Source organism: Lontra canadensis, unplaced genomic scaffold (assembly GCF_010015895.1).
Source record: "Lontra canadensis isolate GAN:19392208 unplaced genomic scaffold, GSC_riverotter_1.0 scaffold259, whole genome shotgun sequence".
Taxonomy (NCBI): domain Eukaryota; kingdom Metazoa; phylum Chordata; class Mammalia; order Carnivora; family Mustelidae; genus Lontra; species Lontra canadensis.
The window spans coordinates 81,639-101,012 of record NW_022631253.1 but is presented as its reverse complement, the minus strand read 5'-3'; the positions used below and the strand labels follow the sequence as shown (position 1 = coordinate 101,012).

The 19,374-nt window shown below is 40.3% G+C and overlaps 1 protein-coding gene across 4 annotated transcripts in view; it reads left to right on the top strand.

Moving 5' to 3' along the window:
• PFKFB1 (6-phosphofructo-2-kinase/fructose-2,6-biphosphatase 1) overlaps positions 1-19,374 on the top strand; it is a 101,442-nt gene that overhangs the window by 76,028 nt on the left and 6,040 nt on the right. For 3 of the 4 annotated variants that reach the window (XM_032849930.1, XM_032849929.1, XM_032849928.1), the window contains 4 exons: positions 379-500; positions 4,276-4,483; positions 7,255-7,401; positions 10,823-10,927. In XM_032849930.1, the coding sequence (XP_032705821.1) occupies positions 379-500; positions 4,276-4,483; positions 7,255-7,401; positions 10,823-10,927 (582 nt within the window). The remainder of the gene's footprint in view (positions 1-378; positions 501-4,275; positions 4,484-7,254; positions 7,402-10,822; positions 10,928-19,374) is intronic. The other variant, XM_032849931.1, reaches the window with a different exon arrangement.

The following is a 19,374-nucleotide window of genomic DNA, read 5'->3' as shown; positions in this document are numbered from 1 at the left end:
TGCAAATGGTAAGATTTCATCTTTTTAATGGCTGAGTAATATAGATATAGATATATACCACATCTTCTTTTTAAATTTAAATTCAATTAGCCAACCCACATCTTCTTTTAAATGTTCTTCTTAAACACCATGTTCTCTAGAACTGAGTACAATATAAAAGACCTTGTTTAATCACATAGAAATAAAGCATAAGGAGTCACACATTCTAAATTCTCTTAAATCGACTGATTTGTAACTTGGCAAGACCTTTTGTCTAAGTCTCAATTTCCTCATCTTTATGATGAGGGATGTTGTACTCAGTGATCTCTAAGGGCATTTCCAAAGTTTCACTGTTAGAGTCTCTGTCTCTCACAGTTCCTCTGATCTCCCTTTTCCTAGCAAGTAAAACTTGGCAGCCCTGATTACATAGACTGTGACCGGGAAAAGGTTCTGGAAGACTTTCTAAAGAGAATTGAATGCTATGAGGTCAACTACCAACCCTTGGATGATGAACTGGACAGGTAAGAACCCAGAACCCTAAAACCCAGGACTGGATCTTTACCCCTATTTTGATGTTTTTTAGTACCTGCGGAAATGTCCTTTTCTGGGTCTCATCTTCTCTATCTGTAACGTCAGAGAGCTAGAATCAATGATTTCCCTTTAGGACTCTCCAAGTTCTAATTGTCTGAGGTAGTGAATCCTTGATATATAAAATGTCCATGAGAGTTTTAAAGTAGTGCCTTCCTGACCAATATGAACAGATCAGGACCCTGATCTCTAAGAACAAATTCTTCCCTCCTGTAGTTGTTGCTTTTATTTTTTTTTCAAAAGCATTCCTCACACATGGATGCCACCTTCTTTGTTTCATTGAATCCCCTAAGCACCCCTATAAAGGAAGCCAAAATAGATCTTATGTTCATAAGTTTTCAAGAAGAGGAAATTGAATCTTAGCTGAAACCACTTGCCAAGCTCCCAGCACAAATCAAGGGGTAGAACTAAGATTCTAACCATATATTTTGTCTCCTACTCATGTCTCTTTTCATAAATCCATGTACCTCTTCGATCAATAATTATTTGGCCTCTTTGAGTTGTGGTGTACATAGTAGTATAAATACTGGCAAGAAAGGTGGTTTCTATCTGCAGATAGCTTCCATAGTGCCTTGATATATGGGAAGACACATGAAAATATGAAACTCTCATTCATAATGTCAGCTAAAAATTAGAAACATGTTAGCTGGAATATGTGAGTTTCAGATATAGGATATTCCTAGAGTCCTCAGAATGGGTTGTGATGCGAGAAGACTCTGGTCACCCAGACCCTTATGGCCCCAAATGAGGAGTATGAGGAGGCCTCAAATAGTTATTAAAACCTTAGGAAGTTTAAACAACATCCTTCCAGCTTTGCCCAACCAAAGTCCCAAGAGGCAAGTATTGTTACTGCATTGCTCATAGATGGAGATATTGAGACCCAGAACTGTGCATGGACTTAACTAAGGCCACATAATGAGTCAGTAGAACACTTGTTCAAACCCTTATCTCACACTTCCAGCCAAATTCTCCTCTTCCAACATCCCTGTATCATAAAGAAGTGTCACATGAGGCTTAGACTCTTGGTGCGAGAAGCAGGAACTTTATATACAATTGTAAAGACTGTTCACTGTGCAAAGACAACCAGGTCAAGGGTACACTTGTTTTCCTCACTGAGGCATGTGTGTTGGAGTGGGATGTTTCTTTCTTGAGGAAAGTGTAATTTATTGAAATTTCCACAAATGGACCATATAGGCTAGCAGCATATGGTGAAGAAAGCTTGAAGGGGAGCTAAAGTGAAAGAAGCATTGAGAAAGCCCTTAGTCTTCAGCATAGAATCCTGAGGGTGCTCAGGTAGTGTTTGATGAATCGGTTTGGGCCTAAAGATGACATATTCTGAAGTTTGACTTTATTTAATGACTTTTACATCAACAGACATTTACAGTCTATGTATCAGGGCCCAGCCAAAGCTGTGCCCTAGGAATCCAAAGAGAGAAGTGTTGTCCCTGCTGTGAGAGAATGCACATTTAGTTGGAGAAGCCAATGAATATGCAGTTGATCAGAATTGTAGAAATTGTAAACCAAGTGGGCTAAAGGAATACAAAGGAGAAAACTCAGCTCAGCTTGGGAAGAAAGATGTGGAAGAGCAGGTTTACCCAGTATAGTCATGTGTTTGGGGTACCAGAAAGGTGGAGGCTACCAAAAATAGGAATAAGACAATCTGTAAAGTTTTTACTATTTTAATTTCAAAACCAGCATCAATGTGATCAAAATGGGGGAAAAAAAACACAAAATTTCATGGGACCTCCTCATATAATACAATGTATGATTTTTTATTTTAGATTTCACATAGTAGAGATAGGCACTAGCTTATATATTACTTTCGGTGGGAAGCACCTCTAAATGACTTCATGTGATTCTGGGCTCAAAGACATTCTAGAGAGAGTGAATGTGTTGGTTCTCAAAGGATGCATGCATGGGAGCTCAGCTTTGGAAAGCAGGAAAGGAATGTCTTTAAGCAAACAGAAGAGCATTTTGGAATACTGTAGATAAATCTGAATAAAAGTAGGGGAGTTTAGAGAATATTCCAGCAAAATCATAAAGGCTAGATTGAAACAGAGAAATTATGGGCATGGGTGTGGGTATGGGACTGTGAGGTGAGGCCAAGCAGGACCAGTGTGTGAAGGTACATAGAATGTCAGACTAAACAAGAAGTTGAAAGGTCTCCTAGAACTACCCAGGACCTAGCACCAGGAATCGACAGTAATCAGGCAACAAGGCTACATCAGATATTTTCCACCACGAGGTTCTGAGACTCTTAGACAAGATAGTTGGAGAGAGTAACATTAAGCATATCATTTCCGCTCTCTGTGCTCCAGTTTCCTCTCCTATAAAACACAGCTAATAATCCTTGATTCCTAGGACGATTATGAGGATTCATGTATTTCGAAGTCCCCACTCCCTGCCAGATGTACAAAAGAAAATGCTTCGCAAGTGCAAATGTCCTGCAGAAACCATTGGATATAGGTGACAGGGATGGGCATGATTAAGTATGATACAGATTAAAAGGCCATATCTAGGAAGATCAGAGAGGAGGCTTTCTGAAACCAAACCCATCAGCCACTGTTTTACATGCCTTGGGTTAATTCAGCTATTTCTATTTACTTTGTTTTGCTACTGTGCATCCAGGGTTCCTGGTATGCCACCCCATTGGTGCAGCCTTCCCCACCTCTTCCCAGGGATCTCCTTGAACTCCATATAGTCCAACAACTAAAGGACTCATGCCTGGTACGGCAGGGGCCTCAGAAGACTTACTCCATGGTTCTAGTCCTCTAATTAGTCAGTGTTGCTCATTCCCAGCTCCTCTGCAGATAGGTTGTTGAATAGTTTGATTATCACTCTGTGTATAGTTATTAATTCATGACTAGAGCACAGAATTGAGGGGATAAAATGGGACTTGAAGCAAGGACCACAAGATTTCCGTGTTGTGGAACATCTCTGCATCCCCATATCCCAATACTTGGCACATCTAAGAGACTGTTTATGGAAGGGATGTTGAGCATTGGTCGCGTGTTTCCAAGTGTATGTTCTTGATTGAAGGAAGAGCTTCCAAAGGGCAGATGCTGAGTCCCCACCTCAAGGACAATGGTTAGAACAAAGGATGGTGTGTTTGTTGACTGCATGACAGATGGGGGGGGGGAACAACCTTTTTCCCTTTCTGAGTGAGAAAAGACCTACACACACAGAAACAAGTGCGCACAGGCACAATCTGGTAGCTGCCTGTCTGGTGTCAAATACAATATATCATAGCAGGGACTTAAAGAATAGAGGTACAGAACTCAGCTTGAGATTTAGAAGATTGAGTAGACAATTCAGGAGCTTCCAGTAAGATGTGGGAGGCAGCCAGGGTCACAAGATTACTGCTTTTCTCTGAGTATGTCATGAGTGTGAACTACGAAGGACAGAACCCAGATCCCTAGAGTGTAAAAAGTGATTGTGAAAGATAGCTTGGATCAAGCTGAAACTGAAGAAAGGAAACAGGGGAAGGTGGTAACAGGCAGCAAGCTCTTTAAGGTGGCTGGGAGCGAAGTCTCTAGAACAGGTACCCAGAATAGGGCAAAGCATGACAGTTTGATAGCAGAAAGGTAGGTGAAAGCTGCATTGTAGAAGAGGCTTGAAGGCAGAGTGTGGGGATGGGGCTTTGTCTTGGGATCAGCCTCTCCATCATCATCCCCTGAGCTGCACTTCCTCCTTCTTGGGCTGGCCCAGCCACCTATCCTACATCAAGATCTTCGATGTGGGCACAAGATACATGGTGAACCGAGTACAGGACCACATCCAGAGCCGCACAGTCTACTATCTCATGAACATCCACGTCACACCCCGATCCATCTACCTATGCCGGCATGGAGAGAGTGAACTCAACCTCAGAGGCCGCATCGGAGGTGACTCTGGCCTCTCAGCTCGGGGCAAGCAGGTAAGAAGGGACCCAGGCACACTGAGGCATTGGGTGAGCTGGCCCAGGTGGGCTGTGGCTGATGGTACAGCTACTGCCTGGGTCCTAAGGATGGGGGAGTCAGTAACAGGGTAAAAGCAGGTTCTGGTCACACCTGCTCTTCCACCCAATCAGTCACTCAGTCTTGACCCATCCTTGAATGACTCCCATGTGCTAACAACATCTGCATGTCTGTTAGCTTGGTCTTGGCACTTCATGCTTGCCCAGATCTGCTTGCTCTTGCAGCCCCATTATAGTGAGCACCCCTCACACTTGCCTGACTGATTCCTCTCCTCTCTCTCTTAACTCTGTGCCTTTGCTTGTGCAGTTTTCCCCACCTAGGTTGCTCTCCTCTGTCAGCTGGTGACCATCACATTCCCTGACAGCTGCCCTTACATGCCCCATCCTTGAATCTATTTTCTCCCTTACTCAGGGCTAATGCCACAACCCCTACCCCCACTTCAGGCCATTCCATTTTCAACACTTGTTCCCCACCAGTTACTGCTCTTTTCCTGCCCTCTCTCCCCCACCTCCTTCCAGGGTCCAGCTTCTGCTCCCTGGTTTGGTCCAGGAAGCCCTCCCCTGTCCCTTCCTGCCCTCCCAGGCATGTCACTGTGCCCTGGACTCCATCTGTTACAGTTCTAGCTCATCTCTGACTGTGGCATTATTCTCTTCTTTCCAGCCAAGCATAGTAACCTGCTCCTTAAGGATATAAAATAAAATAAGGCACACATTTTCCTTAATGTTTGGCCCTGTGCCTGGGCTTGTTAACACAGGTATTGTTCTTGCTGGGAGGATGGCTTGGGTAGAAAAATTGGGAAATGGGGTGCAGGAGGGAGGAAGCACTCTCTTTTACTGGGTGCCTGTGCACAGAGACAGCACCATCTGCTTCCACATGTGTGACCTTAGTCAATCTTCACAACAGCTCTGTGGGGGTAGACATTACCATTAACGGTTCATGAAATCTGAGGAAGCTGAGGCCCAGGGAGGAGAAAAGAGCAGCCCCAGGTCATGTAACCAATAAAAAAGAGCCAGGATTGAAAACCAGGCTTTCCTGCCTGCCCCTCTTCATCCCCCACTGCAGAAGTGGTAGTGTCCTAAGCATGGCACTGCATTGGAAGGCCTGGTCCTCATGGTTCCCTTTCTGTTACTTCAGACTGTCAGGCTCCCCTTGAGGTGGACTCAGACCTTTGATTCCCACCTATCTTACTCTTCAGAGCAGAGTAGAGGGTACTGGGGCATCACCCTTTCCCTATGGCACTACCTGCAGCCAGGGGTCTCTTGGTTGGGGCCAGCTATGGCTCTGCCCACACAGCTCAATACCCAATTTGGGCACATGGCCATCTCCACAATACATACTGCCCTTGCACAAAAACATGTGCATGCACAGGTAAATGCCTGGCACCAACCTTCATACTTATGGGCACAGTGCACCATGAAATTTACAAAACACTTTCTCATTGGCTGTCACTCATAATCAATCACAGAGGCTGTCACCTACTGTATGTCAAGAGCACTCTATGTGTTCCTCTTCCACTATCTAATGTGATGCTCATAGGAAACATTCAGTGAGCTAATGGTGTTTACAACTTACAGGCAGAAGATATAAGGCCAGGGAGAAACAGGGATGTGTCCCAGGTCACACAGGGACATATAAGGAAGTTGGGAAAGTTTAACCCCTGTTGCCTACTTCCCAATCAAGGGCTCCTTCCACCAGAGCACACTAACTACTGACTTATAATTCATAATTAGAATGTGTATACAAAATACTTATATTTGTACATACACATGTGTACATATAAATAAATCTATGCATTTGTGCCAATGTTCCTCACGTTACTACCTGTGACTAATAACATGATGCTATGCAAAAGAACAAACCACTTGCTCATTTGGGCTCCCACAGCCTTTCATGTTTCCTTTCAGTACTGTCATTGTTTCCCTACTGGACTGGCTCTATCTTGAGAACGGGACACCCTGATACCCAGCCCATGATCACACACACTCAGTATATGTTTGAATGACCTTAGAAGCTGGGTTTCAAGATCCCAACTCAAGCAAATGAGAATCCCCAGAGTCAAAAAGAAATGTCCCCAAATCACACACCCCCTACTTCTGGACCACATTCTGAGTACCCAAAACCCAGAATCCCCTACCCTTCTGGCCTGGAGTCTGCTCTCCATGCCTGTGTGGGCCTATCTCAGAGTCTGTCCACCTGAGAGCAGGCCACATCACAGTAGTGTGTAGTCCTCAGCAAAGGAGTGACCAAATGGTCACTGTTTGTGGATCATGGGAATCAGTGGAAATATGGTGTGGGTAGAATTTGGTCATGTGACTAGGTTATCTACAAACATGTACTCAAAACACCTACAAGTGCAAGATGGAGGCACAAATGAGAAGAGAAGGGAGGTTGACTGGGTAAAGTGCCTCCATTTGTAGTCTTGTCCCAGGCTCCACAATTGCCAGAGGTGGGCTCTTTGAATGAATAACTGAGCAATGGGCTTATTAAACAAGCATCAATGAATACACACACACACACACACAAACATATACATATACATACATAAACACACATACCTATTTCTATTCCCTTGATCCTTGTCATATCCCTGTTTATAAATTGGAAACATTTAAATTCTACTCTTTCTTGTTCATCATCATTTCACCATTTGTGGCAGATCTCACAGCTACTCTGTTTTCTTTCATCTCTCTCTCTCTCCCCTCTTCTCATCCTCTGCAACTCCACTCCCCAGTATGCCTATGCCCTGGCCAACTTCATTCAGTCCCAGGGCATCAGCTCCCTGAAGGTGTGGACCAGCCACATGAAGAGGACTATCCAGACAGCTGAGGCTCTGGGTGTTCCCTATGAGCAATGGAAGGCCCTGAACGAAATTGATGCGGTGAGATCACGGATGATGAACTACCTGGTAGTTAATGGGACTTGACTCGGGCTTATCCCCTGGGTTGCCTCTTCTTCGGCTCCTATGAAGAACACAATTAATTCAATAAGTATTTCTCAGCAGCAGCCATGCACCGTATACTGTTCTGTGTGTTGGAGATCCAGTGAAGCCCAGAATAGACATGTTCTCTGTCCTCATGTAGCCCAAAGGCAGGCCATAAATAAGACAGTGCAGGGAGATGAGGTTAGAAAGGAGGCATCTCAAAGAGTTTTATACTTCATGTTGAGTTATTTGGATGCTGCCCTAAAAATGGAAAGCCAAAGATGCGGTCTAAGTCAAGAAGTGGCCTGGATGCGATTCACATTTTTAAAAAGAAGACAAGACCATATTATTTCATATATGCAGAATGTAATAAACAATGATAAAAGAAGAGATAAACAAAAAACAGACTCTTTAGTAAACTGGTGGTTGTCAGAAGGGAGGTGGGCAGGGGGATGAGTGAAATAGCCACAGCATATTAAGAGTACACTTATCTTGATGAGCACTGAGAAATGTATAGAATTATTGAATCATGATATTATATACCTAAAATTAATATAACAGTGTAAGTTAATTATACTTGATTAATATAAATAAATAAATAAATAAATAACCATTCTGATCATGTGTGGAAACTAGTTAGGAAAAGGGCCAGACTGAGATCAGTATGGGGATGGTTACATTAATCCAGGCAAGAGGTGACAATGGACTAAAATAGTGGTATTGGAAATAGAATGAAGAAAAAGGCCATCTGACCCTCATGACATAGCAATCTTGCTTCAGAGTCAGGTTTTCCCATGTGCCTTTTGCAAAAGTGTTTTTTTTTTCCTCCCCATTGTCTCACCTGGATTATAGTTATACTGACATCAGGTAGCAGTCCACAGGTTATGATTGTTAGACCCAGAAGTAAAAGCTTTATCACAAATATAGTTAACTTTCATGTAGTTAGGTTAACTTGCTTGCCTGGTAGATATACTTCAATAAATGCAAAGAAGTATATGTGTGTCTACATACATACACATGTACTTAGCTATAGATGTACAGAGATACATGTATTAGAAAAGGAATATACAGTATCATTCTACATATTACATATAATTGCTATAAAATACATTCAAGAAAATATATAAACCCTTCATCATGAGAGATCAGTCACTACTTGTTTCTGGCCCACATGTGGTATAAACATTTATTGGATACCTACTTTGTTTCAGGCTCTGGGGTGGTGTTGGAGAAAGAGATTGATTTTTGTCTTCACTGAATTTTTGGTCAAAACAGGGTAGACAGAAAAAAAAAACACAGAGGAATACAAAACAGCATGTGTAATATAGTCCCTGAGAAGCTAGAACATAGATGTACAGATGTCAGGGCAGGGCATCTGACCCAGCCAGGATCTGCCTGGAGGAAGTGATGCCTAGCTGAGCATTCATTAACAGTGAGTCAGGTAGAGAGGATCAAGAATGGTATGTCAGGCAGAGCCCAGCATAAACAAAGAAGGGTGTGTGTGTGTGTGTGTGTGTGTGTGTGTGTGTGCAGAACTGCTAAGATTGTAGTAGTGGAGACAGGAAAGAAAAAGGAATAGACTTTTGAGAAATTTAGCAGATAGAATTACAGCAATTTGCTCTAGGGGAGGAGTAAGGAAAAAGTAATAGTTTAGAATGATGCCTAAATTGCTGGTTTATTTTCCATGATCAATAATATATTAATAATTAGTTCCACTGCTTGAGTCTTTAAAATGTACCTTGAACATTCTGTGCTAGATATATTATTTTTAATATTCAAAACACTTTTCTGAGGTTGTTGTAGTTCTCACTTTTCAGATGAGGAAAATAAAATTCAAAGAGTTTAGGCAATTTGCCTTAAGTCAATATGAAGTCAGTGTCACTTCCGCAGGCATGAGGCTTTTAGCATGCCTCTAAATAGAAAGTCAAAGCCAATCTGGAAGGATCTTGTGTATCCCATAGAGTGCACTTTTTCCCATAGACAGTGTCAGTGGAGAAATTTGACACTGCAGAGCTGTTTGTGGGTTATGGCAGGGGTGAAATTCACTCCTAAAGAAAGGCTGGTATATGACTGAAAATACAACAACCAGAGCCTATTGCTCCCTTACAGGAAAGTCTAACTGGAATCCACACAATCAAAAGGAAATCTTATAAACCCAACATTGCCAGCCACCTCACTTCTGGGTATTTTTCAGTGAACTTGGGAAGCTCTCATGTGCTCCTAAGGAACTCATTCTCTGAGTTCTGAATTCCTGCTTTGGGTAAGGGGACTATATTTCCCCAAGGCCCACTCTGAAACTGTTAGGAATTTATTAATTCTTATCTTCTGAGATGTCTGTGGATATCTGTTTCTTTATCTGCCAGAGGTCCTGGAACATAGGTGGGAGCAGAGGGGATGGGAAATGCTATAAAATGGGAGAGCACTGTTATGTAAGTGCACACATGTGTGTGCTTGCATACACAGTCATAGACATCCACCACAAATATGTTTATAATCACAGACATACACTTCACAGACACATTGACCTACTAATCTGACATAGGATCCCTTTCAGACACATCTACCAATCAACACCTGCACCATGCATGCACGCACATACACAGTCACAGACAGACACACTTAGAGATACATATAGACACACTTACCATAGACACACATGCAGTCTTTGTATATACCTACATTATACAGACGCAGATAGGCATACCATGGATGGAAATGCACAAAATGCAGGTGCATAACCTCAAGAATATTACCACAAATTCACATGACCTCAGGCATAGGCACACAGCTATTCACATATACATCAAAGACATAATCAGAGACCTATACACTCACAGAAACACAGGCCACAGACACACTGAGACACACATGGAGAAACAGACCACAGAGACCCTCATGTGAGCATATTCTCAGATGCTCAGACACCCTGTACACACACACACACTCACCAAACACACTACAAAAACTGAGACAAATACACAAACACAAGGCACATGTCTTTAAACATACCAGCATGATACACATACACACAAACACAGTCTCAAATCCTTAAGCCCATATATTTATAAAAAACATACTGAAATGTACAATGTACATCTACAAACCTTTTGGGACAATCATAGAGAAACGCCATACACAGGTACACACCATATACTCAAACTGAACACACCTGTACACATGCACACTCTCTCATATCCACACACTTCATGAGCATGTGCACACACACACTCACACACTCAGACAATAGGCACAAACATAGAGCTGTCTTCACAGAAAATCAGGTGTGTTGCTGTGCCATAATCTTTGGACTCAGAACTATGGTAAAGGCTGTATGGATTTCAACTTGTGAATACGTTTATCCCCAAATAATTTTTCTCAGGGTGTCTGTGAGGAGATGACCTATGAAGAAATCCAGGAACACTACCCTGAAGAATTTGCACTACGGGACCAAGATAAATATCGCTACCGCTATCCCAAGGGAGAGGTAAGGTTTGGAGGGCTTGCCTGACTCCTAGAACTCCTCCCAGTAACTTCATTCCAACAGCCAAAATTGCATAGTTCCCTGGACAGCTTTAGAAGCAGAGCAAAGCATATTTTGTAGCAGCTGCCATCCCACAAAGCACATGATAATCTGCTCTTGGTTTTCTCTGCTTCACGGCTATCAGCAACAGATACCTCTTTTACTAAAGCTAAAATAATTGCCTCCTTATATCCCATCTGTTTCAGGGGGCCTTCATCCTAGATTTTGTCTCTGGTATCCTTTCACTAAAGACACCTGAAGTAGTTCAACATACTCCTGTCATTTTATTGCCAAGTTGCCTAAAGATCCAGTCTCTGGACAGTGGGTTAGAGTCTAGAGTGGGACAATGGCTAATAGTTTGACCAGATTGTTTGCCACCACATGAACCAGACCATCAGTTCCCTAATTCCCATATCAGGTGGATCCTCACTGCTTTTCACCCAGCAGATTCATTTAGCCAGTTCCACATCTTAAAGTATTTATTAGTCATAATCCATTTTTTATATACATTCCTGGGAACAATTATAAGAAAAGCAGGACACCAAGGAAGGTAAAATAATACATATCCTATGTTGCAAAGCAATTTCACACTTTTATCCTCATCCTCAGAAATGACATCATAAAGTGAGTCTGAGTTTGCCTTTATTTTTCCTTATATATGTTGAGGCTATGTTATTACACGCATACAGATTTAAAGCAATTATATCTTCTTAGTGAATTGCATATTTTATTAGGAATAATATTTCCCCTAATAATGTTTCTTCCTGGGGCGCCTGGGTGGCTCGGTGGGTTAAAGCCTCTGCCTTCGGCTCAGGTCATGATCTCAGAGTCCTGGGATCGAGCTCCACATCAGGATCGAGCCCCACATCAGGATCTCTGCTCAGCAGGGAGACTGCTTCCTCCTCTCTCTCTGCCTGCCTCTCTGCCTACTTGTAATCTCTGTCTGTCAAATAAATAAATAAAATCTTAAAAATTATTTTTTCAAAAAAAAAAGTTTTTCCTGAAAGTGCATTTTATCTAGTATTAATATAGCTGTATCTATCTATCTCTCTGTCTGTTTATCTATCATCTATATCTATCTATCACATATATATATATACATATATATACATATATATGTTTTCTAGTTAGTATTTGCCTAGTTCATCTTTATTAATTTACTTTCAATTTCTCTGGCTATTTTTGTTTTAGGCCTCTTGTAAAGAGAATATAATTGATTTTTTAGAAGACTTATTTATTTTATCTTAGAGACATAGAGATCATGAGCAGGGGGAGGGCAGAAGGCAAGGAAAAGAGAGAGGAAGAGAAGAAGACTCCTCAATGAACGGGGAGACCAACACAGGGCTCAATCCCATGAACCAACAATCATGAACTGAGCCAAAATCAAGAGTCAGATGCAAAACTGACCAAGCCACCTAGGTGTCCCAGCTTTTGTTGTTTTTAATACAATGTGAAAATATTTGTCTTTTAAATTGTAATTCTGATACATTTACTTTCCTTATAATTACTGATTTAATTGAGCTTATTTCTATTCTCTTATTTTGAGATTTTTTTTTTCTGAACCTTTATGCTTAGTTTATATTTCTCTTTATCTCCCTTCTCTAAAATTCTACTCCTGAGATTTTGCATCTATATTTAAGTTATATAATGTTTCATTCTTTTTTTTAAATTTTATTTAAATTCAATTTAATTAATATGCTCTGCATTATCAGTTTCAGAGGTAGAATTCAGTAATTAATCAGTTGCATACAACACCCAGTGCTCATTACTTCAAGTGACCTCTTAATGTCCATTACCCAGTTACCCCATCCCCCCCCACCTGCCCTCCAGCAACCCTCAGTTTATTTCCTACAGTTAAGAGTCTCGGGTGCCTGGGTGGCTCAGTGGGTTAAGCTGCTGCCTTCGGCTCAGGTCATGATCTCAGGGTCCTGGGATCGAGTCCCGCATCGGGCTCTCTGCTCAGCAGGGAGCCTGCTTCCCTCTCTCTCTCTCTGCCTGCCTCTCTGTCTACTTGTGATCTCTCTTTGTCAAATCAATAAATAAAATCTTTAAAAAAAAAAGAGTCTCTTATAGTTTGTCTCCCTCTCTGGTTCCTCTTATTTTATTTTTATTTTTCTTCCCCTTCCCCTATGTTCATCTGTTTTGTCTCTTTAAATCTACATATGAATGAAATCATATGGTATTTGTCATTCTTTGACTTACTTCACTCAGCTTAATACAGTCTACTTCCAACCACATCATTGCAAATGGCAAGATTTCATATTTGGTGGCTGAGTAATATTCCATTGTATATACCACATCTTCTTTTTTTATGCCTTTTATTTTTTTCCGTTTTTTTAAATTTCTTTTCAGCATAACAGTATTCATTGTTTTTGTACCACACCCAGTGCTCCATGCAATCCGTGCTCTCTCTAATACCCACCACCTGGTTCCCCCAACCTCCCACGCCCCGCCCCTTCAAACCCCTCAGATTGTTTTTCAGAGTCCATAGTCTCTCCTTGTTCACCTCCCCTTCCAATTTCCCCCAACTCCCTTCACTTCTCTAATTCCCCTTGTCCTCCATGCTATTTGTTATGCTCCACAAATAAGTGAAACCATATAATTGACTCTCTCTGCTTGACTTATTTCACTCAGCATAATCTCTTCCAGTCCCGTCCATGTTGCTACGAAAGTTGGGTATTCATCCTTTCTGATGGAGACATAATACTCCATAGTGTATATGGACCACATCTTCCTTATCCATTCATCCGTTGAAGGGCATCTTGGTTCTTTCCACAGTTTGGCGACCGTAGCCATTGCTGCTATAAACATTTGGGTACAGATGGCCCTTCTTTTCACTCCATCTGTATCTTTGGGGTAAATACCCAGTAGTGCAATGTCAGGGTCATAGGGAAGCTCTATTTTTAATTTCTTGAGGAATCTCCACACTGTTCTCCAATGTGGCTGCACCAACTTGCATTCCCACCAACAGTGGAAGAGGGTTCCCCTTTCTCCACATCCCCTCCAACACATGTTGTTTCCTGTCTTGCTAATTTTGGCCATTCTAACTGGTGTAAGGTGATATCTCGATGTGGTTTTAATTTGAATCTCCCTGATGGCTAGTGATGATGAACATTTTTTCATGTGTCTGATAGCCATTTGTATGTCTTCATTGGATAAGTGCCTGTTCATATCTTCTGCCCATTTTTTGATAGGATTATCTGTTTTGTGTGTGTTGAGTTTGAGGTGTTCTTTATAGATCCTGGATATCAACATTTTGTCTGTACTGTCATTTGCAAATATCTTCTCCCATTCCGTGGGTTGCCTCTTTGTTTTGTTGACTGTTTCCTTTGCTGTGCAGAAGCTTCTGATTTGGATGAAGTCCCAAAAATTTATTTTGGCTTTTGTTTCCTCTCCTTTTGAGTGAGGTCTTTGTTTGGTTTTGGAATCAAAGTAATGCTGCCATCATAGAATGAGTTTGGACGTTTTCTTTCCATTTCTATTCTTTGAAAGAACTTCAGAAGAATATGTATTAATTTTTTATTTTTTTAAAGATTTTATTTATTTATTTGACAGACAGAGATCACAAGTAGGCAGAGAGACAGGCGGGTGGGGGGGGTGAAGCAGGCTCCCCACTGAGCAAAGAGCCTGATGTGGGGCTTGATCTCAGGACCCTGGGATCGTGACCTGAGCTGAAGGCAGAGGCTTTAACCCACTGAGCCACCTTGGTGCCCCTAATTTTTTAAATGTTTCATAGAATTTCCCTGGGAGACCATCCGGTCCTGGACTCTTGTTTTTTGGGAGATTTTTTTATAACTGCTTTAGTTTCTTTAATAGTTATGAGTCTGTTCAGATTTCCTATTTCTTCCTGATTCAGTTTTGGCACTTTATATGTTTCTAGGAATCCAGCCATTTCTTCCAGATAGACTAATTTGTTGGCATATTGTTGCTCATAATATGTTCTTATAATTGTCTGTATTTCCTTGGTGTTGGTTGTGATCTCTCCTCTTTCATTCATGATTTTATTTATTTGGGTCATTTCTCTTTTCTTTTTTTAAACATCTTTATTTTATTTTGTTTTTTTCAGTGTTCCAAGATTCATCATTTATGCATCACACCCAGTGCTCCATGCAATATGTTATTTTCTTTTTCATAAGTCTGGCTAGATGTTTATCAATCTTATTAATTCTTTCAAAGAACCAGCTCCTATTTTCATTGGTCTGTTCTTTTTTTTTTTAATTCAATTTTCTATCACTGAATTCTGCTTTAATTTTATTAATTCTAGTTTCCTGCTTGGTATAGGTTTTATTTCCTGTTCTTTTTTCCAGCTCCACTAGTTGTAAGGTTAAGTTTTCTCTTTGACACTTTTCTTGCCTCTTAAGAAAGGCCTGTATTGCTATGCACTTCTCTCTTCCTACTGCCTTTGCTGCATCCCAAAGGTTTTAAAGTGTCATGTTTTAACTTTCATTTGCTTCTATGTATTTTTTAAGTATTCTTTAATTTCCTGGTAACCATTCATTCTTTGGTAGGATGTTCTTTAACCTCCATGTATTTGTGGTCCTTCCAGTTGTTTTCTAGTGATTGACGTTATGTTTCATAGCATTGTGGTCTGAAAATATGCATGGTATGATCTCATTGTATTTGTACCAGTTGAAGCCTGATTTGTGACCCAGTGGGTAACCTATTCTGGAGAATGTTCCATGTGCACTTGAAAAGAATATGTGTTCTAGTGCTTTAGAATGAAATGCTCTGAATATATCTGTGAAGTCCCTCTGGTCCTGTGTGTCATTCAAAGCCCTTGTTCCCTTGTTGATCTTCTGCTTAGATGATCTCTCCATTGCTGTGAGTGAGATCTTAATGTTCCCTACCATTCTTGTATTATTATCAGTGAGTTTTCTAAATTTTGTTAATTAATTCCTTTATATATTTGGCTGCTCCCAAGTTAGGTGCATAAGTATTTACAATTGTTAGATCTTCTTATTGGATAGACCCCTTTATTATGATACAGTGGCCTTCTTCATCTCTTCTAATAGTCTTTGTTTTAAAATCTAGTTATCTAAGGATGACTCTTCTAACTTTCTTTTTTTTCCACTTTTATTTTTTTTTGTTTTTTATTTCTTTTTTTTTTATTTTATTTTTTTCAGCATAACAGTATTCCTTATTTTTGCACCACACCCAGTGCTCCATGCAATCCGTGCCCTCTCCAATACCCACCACCTGGTTGATGTCCATTAGCATGATAAATTGTTCTCCACCCCCTCACTTTTAATATGGAAGTGACTTTTGTTCTAAAATGAGTCTCTTGTAGGCAGTGTACCAGTGGGTCTTATTTTTTTAATCTATTCTGATACTCTATGGCTTTAAGATTTCATTTATTTATTTGACAGATAGAGTTCACAAGTAGGCAGAGAGGCAGGCAGAGAGAGAGAGAAGATGAAGCAGGCTCCCTGCTGAGCAAAGGGCCCAATGTGGGGCTCGATCCCAGGACCCTGGCATCATGACCCGAGCTGAAGGCAGAGGCTTTAATCCACTGAGCCACCCAGGTGCTCATAGAGCCCCTACTCTATGGCTTTTGATTGAAGCATTTAGGCCATTTCATTCAGAGTAATTGTTGAAAAATATGAATTTAGTATCACTGTAAAGTGGTACTATAAGGTTGCAGTTTCTGTAGGTTGTCTCTGTTCTTTTCTGATCTTTGTTAGTTTAGAGCTCTCTCTTCTTTTAAAGGATCCCTTTTAATATTTCTTGCAAGGCTAGTTTAGGATTGATGTTTAGAGGGAGAGCTTGAGCAAGTGAGAAAATGGGCATAAGGAGAAAATCTTCAAGCAGACTTCCTGTTGATCATGAAGCCTGACTTAGGGCTCCATCTCATCACCTGTGAGATCACAATCTGAGCCAAAACCAAGAGTCAGATTCTTAACTGACTGAGCCCCCCAGTTGCCTCTTGTCTTGGAAACACTTTATCTCTTCTTTTAATCTCAATAAGAACTTTGCTAGATAAAGTATTCTTAGCTGCATATTTTTCCCATTTAGCATGTTGAATATTTCCTTCTACTGCTTCCTGGCCTACCAGGTCTCCATGGACAGGTCTGCTAGTAACCTTAGTATCTTTTGCCCCTAGATATTTTTAGAATTGCCTCTTTGTCTTTTGTCCCTAGCTGTTTTCATTATTATCTCTTTATCTTTACATTTTGTAAGTTTCACTATGATATGTAGTAGTGTTGACTTTTTGTTGATTTTGAGAAGAGTTCTCTGTGAATCTTGCCCTGGAGTGCTTGTTTCCTTCCCCAGATTAGGGAAGTTCTTAGATATAATTTGTTCAAATAAGACTTCTGTCCCTTCCCCCCACACACACATTTTTCTCCTGGGACTCCTATGACACAGATATTATTGTGGTTTCTGGAATCAATGAGTTCCCTAAGTCTACCTTCATGATCTACTAGTTTTCTTTTCAGATTCATTATTTTCCATAATTGTATTTTCTATAAAACCTAGTCTCTCATCTGCTTCTTCAGTGCTCATTGTCATTATATCCAGTCTGTTTTACATCTCAGTTATAGCACTTTTTGTTTCAGCCTGACTAGTTTTTAGGTCCTTTGTCTCTGTAGCAAGGTGTTTTGTTTTTGTTGTTGTTATTGTTTGTTTTGTTTTGTTTTTTGTATCTTCCACGCTTCTTTCAAGCCCAGCTAGTGGTTTTATGAGTGTCCTAAATTATTGTTCAGATATATTGCTTATATTAGTTTTTAGCAAGTTCCTGGTTGTGATTTCTTCTTGAATGTTCTTTTGGGGAGAGTTTCTCCACCTTGTCATTTTGGCTATGTTTCTGTCTTTTGTGTGTTATATTTCCTGTATCTGAAAGTAATATCATGTTAAAAAGTGATCATACAATGCCCAGGGCTTGGCACTTCAAGAAGTGTTTCTAATATATGGTATGTGCACTCTGCTACTGTGTTTTGGCTGTTCTTTCCCACTGGTCAGTCCTCTGCAGAGTTCCTCCTTGCTTGCAGTGGGGAATGTTTGGACCTTTAGATGCACTTTATTTTTATTGAAATTGGCCTGTAATGCTTTTTCCCTCCAACTGTAGAAATCCTTCTTCCAATACTCATATCAGTTTCCTGGGTGTTCCAAGGGATTTGACCTCAATAAAGCTGTGCCCAGGGTCCCCCTACTTTGCCGTCTTAACACCTCCCCTCATCACCACTGTCTTCTGGCTTCTGATGGAGCTAAAAAGTCTCTAGGCATTCTAATTGTTGTTTACCTTCTTTGTGGCTGCTATTAAGATCTTTGTATCTTCATTGCTTTTATGTTCTAATCTGATATATCTAAATTTTTTTTAATTTTATTTTGCTTGTGATTATTTAGACTTTCTGAATCTGAGGATTGGAATTCTTCCTTAATTCTAGAACCTCTCAGACATTATGGCTTCATCCTTTTTTCATATCATCTCTATTATCTCCTTGTGGAAATAAAACTGAATGTGTGATTATCCTGTCCCTATCCTTTGCTTTCTAACTTCTTATTTTTAATGACTTTGTCACATTCTGAGTAATCTCTTCAGCTTTATCTTCCAAATCACTATTTCTTAAGTTCTATCTAATCTTTCATTCACCCAGTTCATTTAGTTTTCATTTTTCATAAATGTATTTCTTATTTCTAGAAATTCCATTAGCTTTTATCCAAATCTACATCATATATTTAATGGCATCTTATTTCTTTCTCTCATTTTTAGTCTGTCTTTTATTTCTTTATAAATTTCAAACATATTATATATATATATATATATATATATATATATATATCCTTTATCTTATGTTTTTAGGGTTCTTCTCTTATTCTTTCTGTTTATTTTCACTAATTATAGGTTATTTTCCATGCATGTTATGTGAGCTTCAGTTTAGTGAAATTTATATGTAAGAATTCTTTTTTTTTAATGTTTCCCTTTTATTTTTTTTATTTTTTTTAAAGATTTTATTTATTTGAAACAGAGAGAGATCACAAGTATGCAGAGAGGCAGGCATAGAGAGAGAGAGGAGAAAGCAGGCTCCCCGCCGAGCAGAGAGCCCAATGCGGGCCTCGATCCCAGGACCCTGAGATCATGACCTGAGCCGAAGGCAGAGGCTTAACCCACTGAGCCACCCAGGCGCCCTATATGTAAGAATTCTACATAAACTAAGTTGAGAGGATTCAGAGATAATTTCCATTTGCTTCTTCCAGATATGTCTGGGAACTAATGACTTGAAATTGTTTTTTATTAAAATCCCATCTTAGCATTTTCTTTTTTTAAATTTATTTTCAGCATAACAGTATTCATTGTTTTTGTACCACACCCAGTGCTCCATGCAATCCGTGCCCTCTCTAATACCCACCACCTGGTTCCCCCAACCTCCCACCCCCCACCTCTTCAAACCCTTCAGATTGTTTTTCAGAGTCCA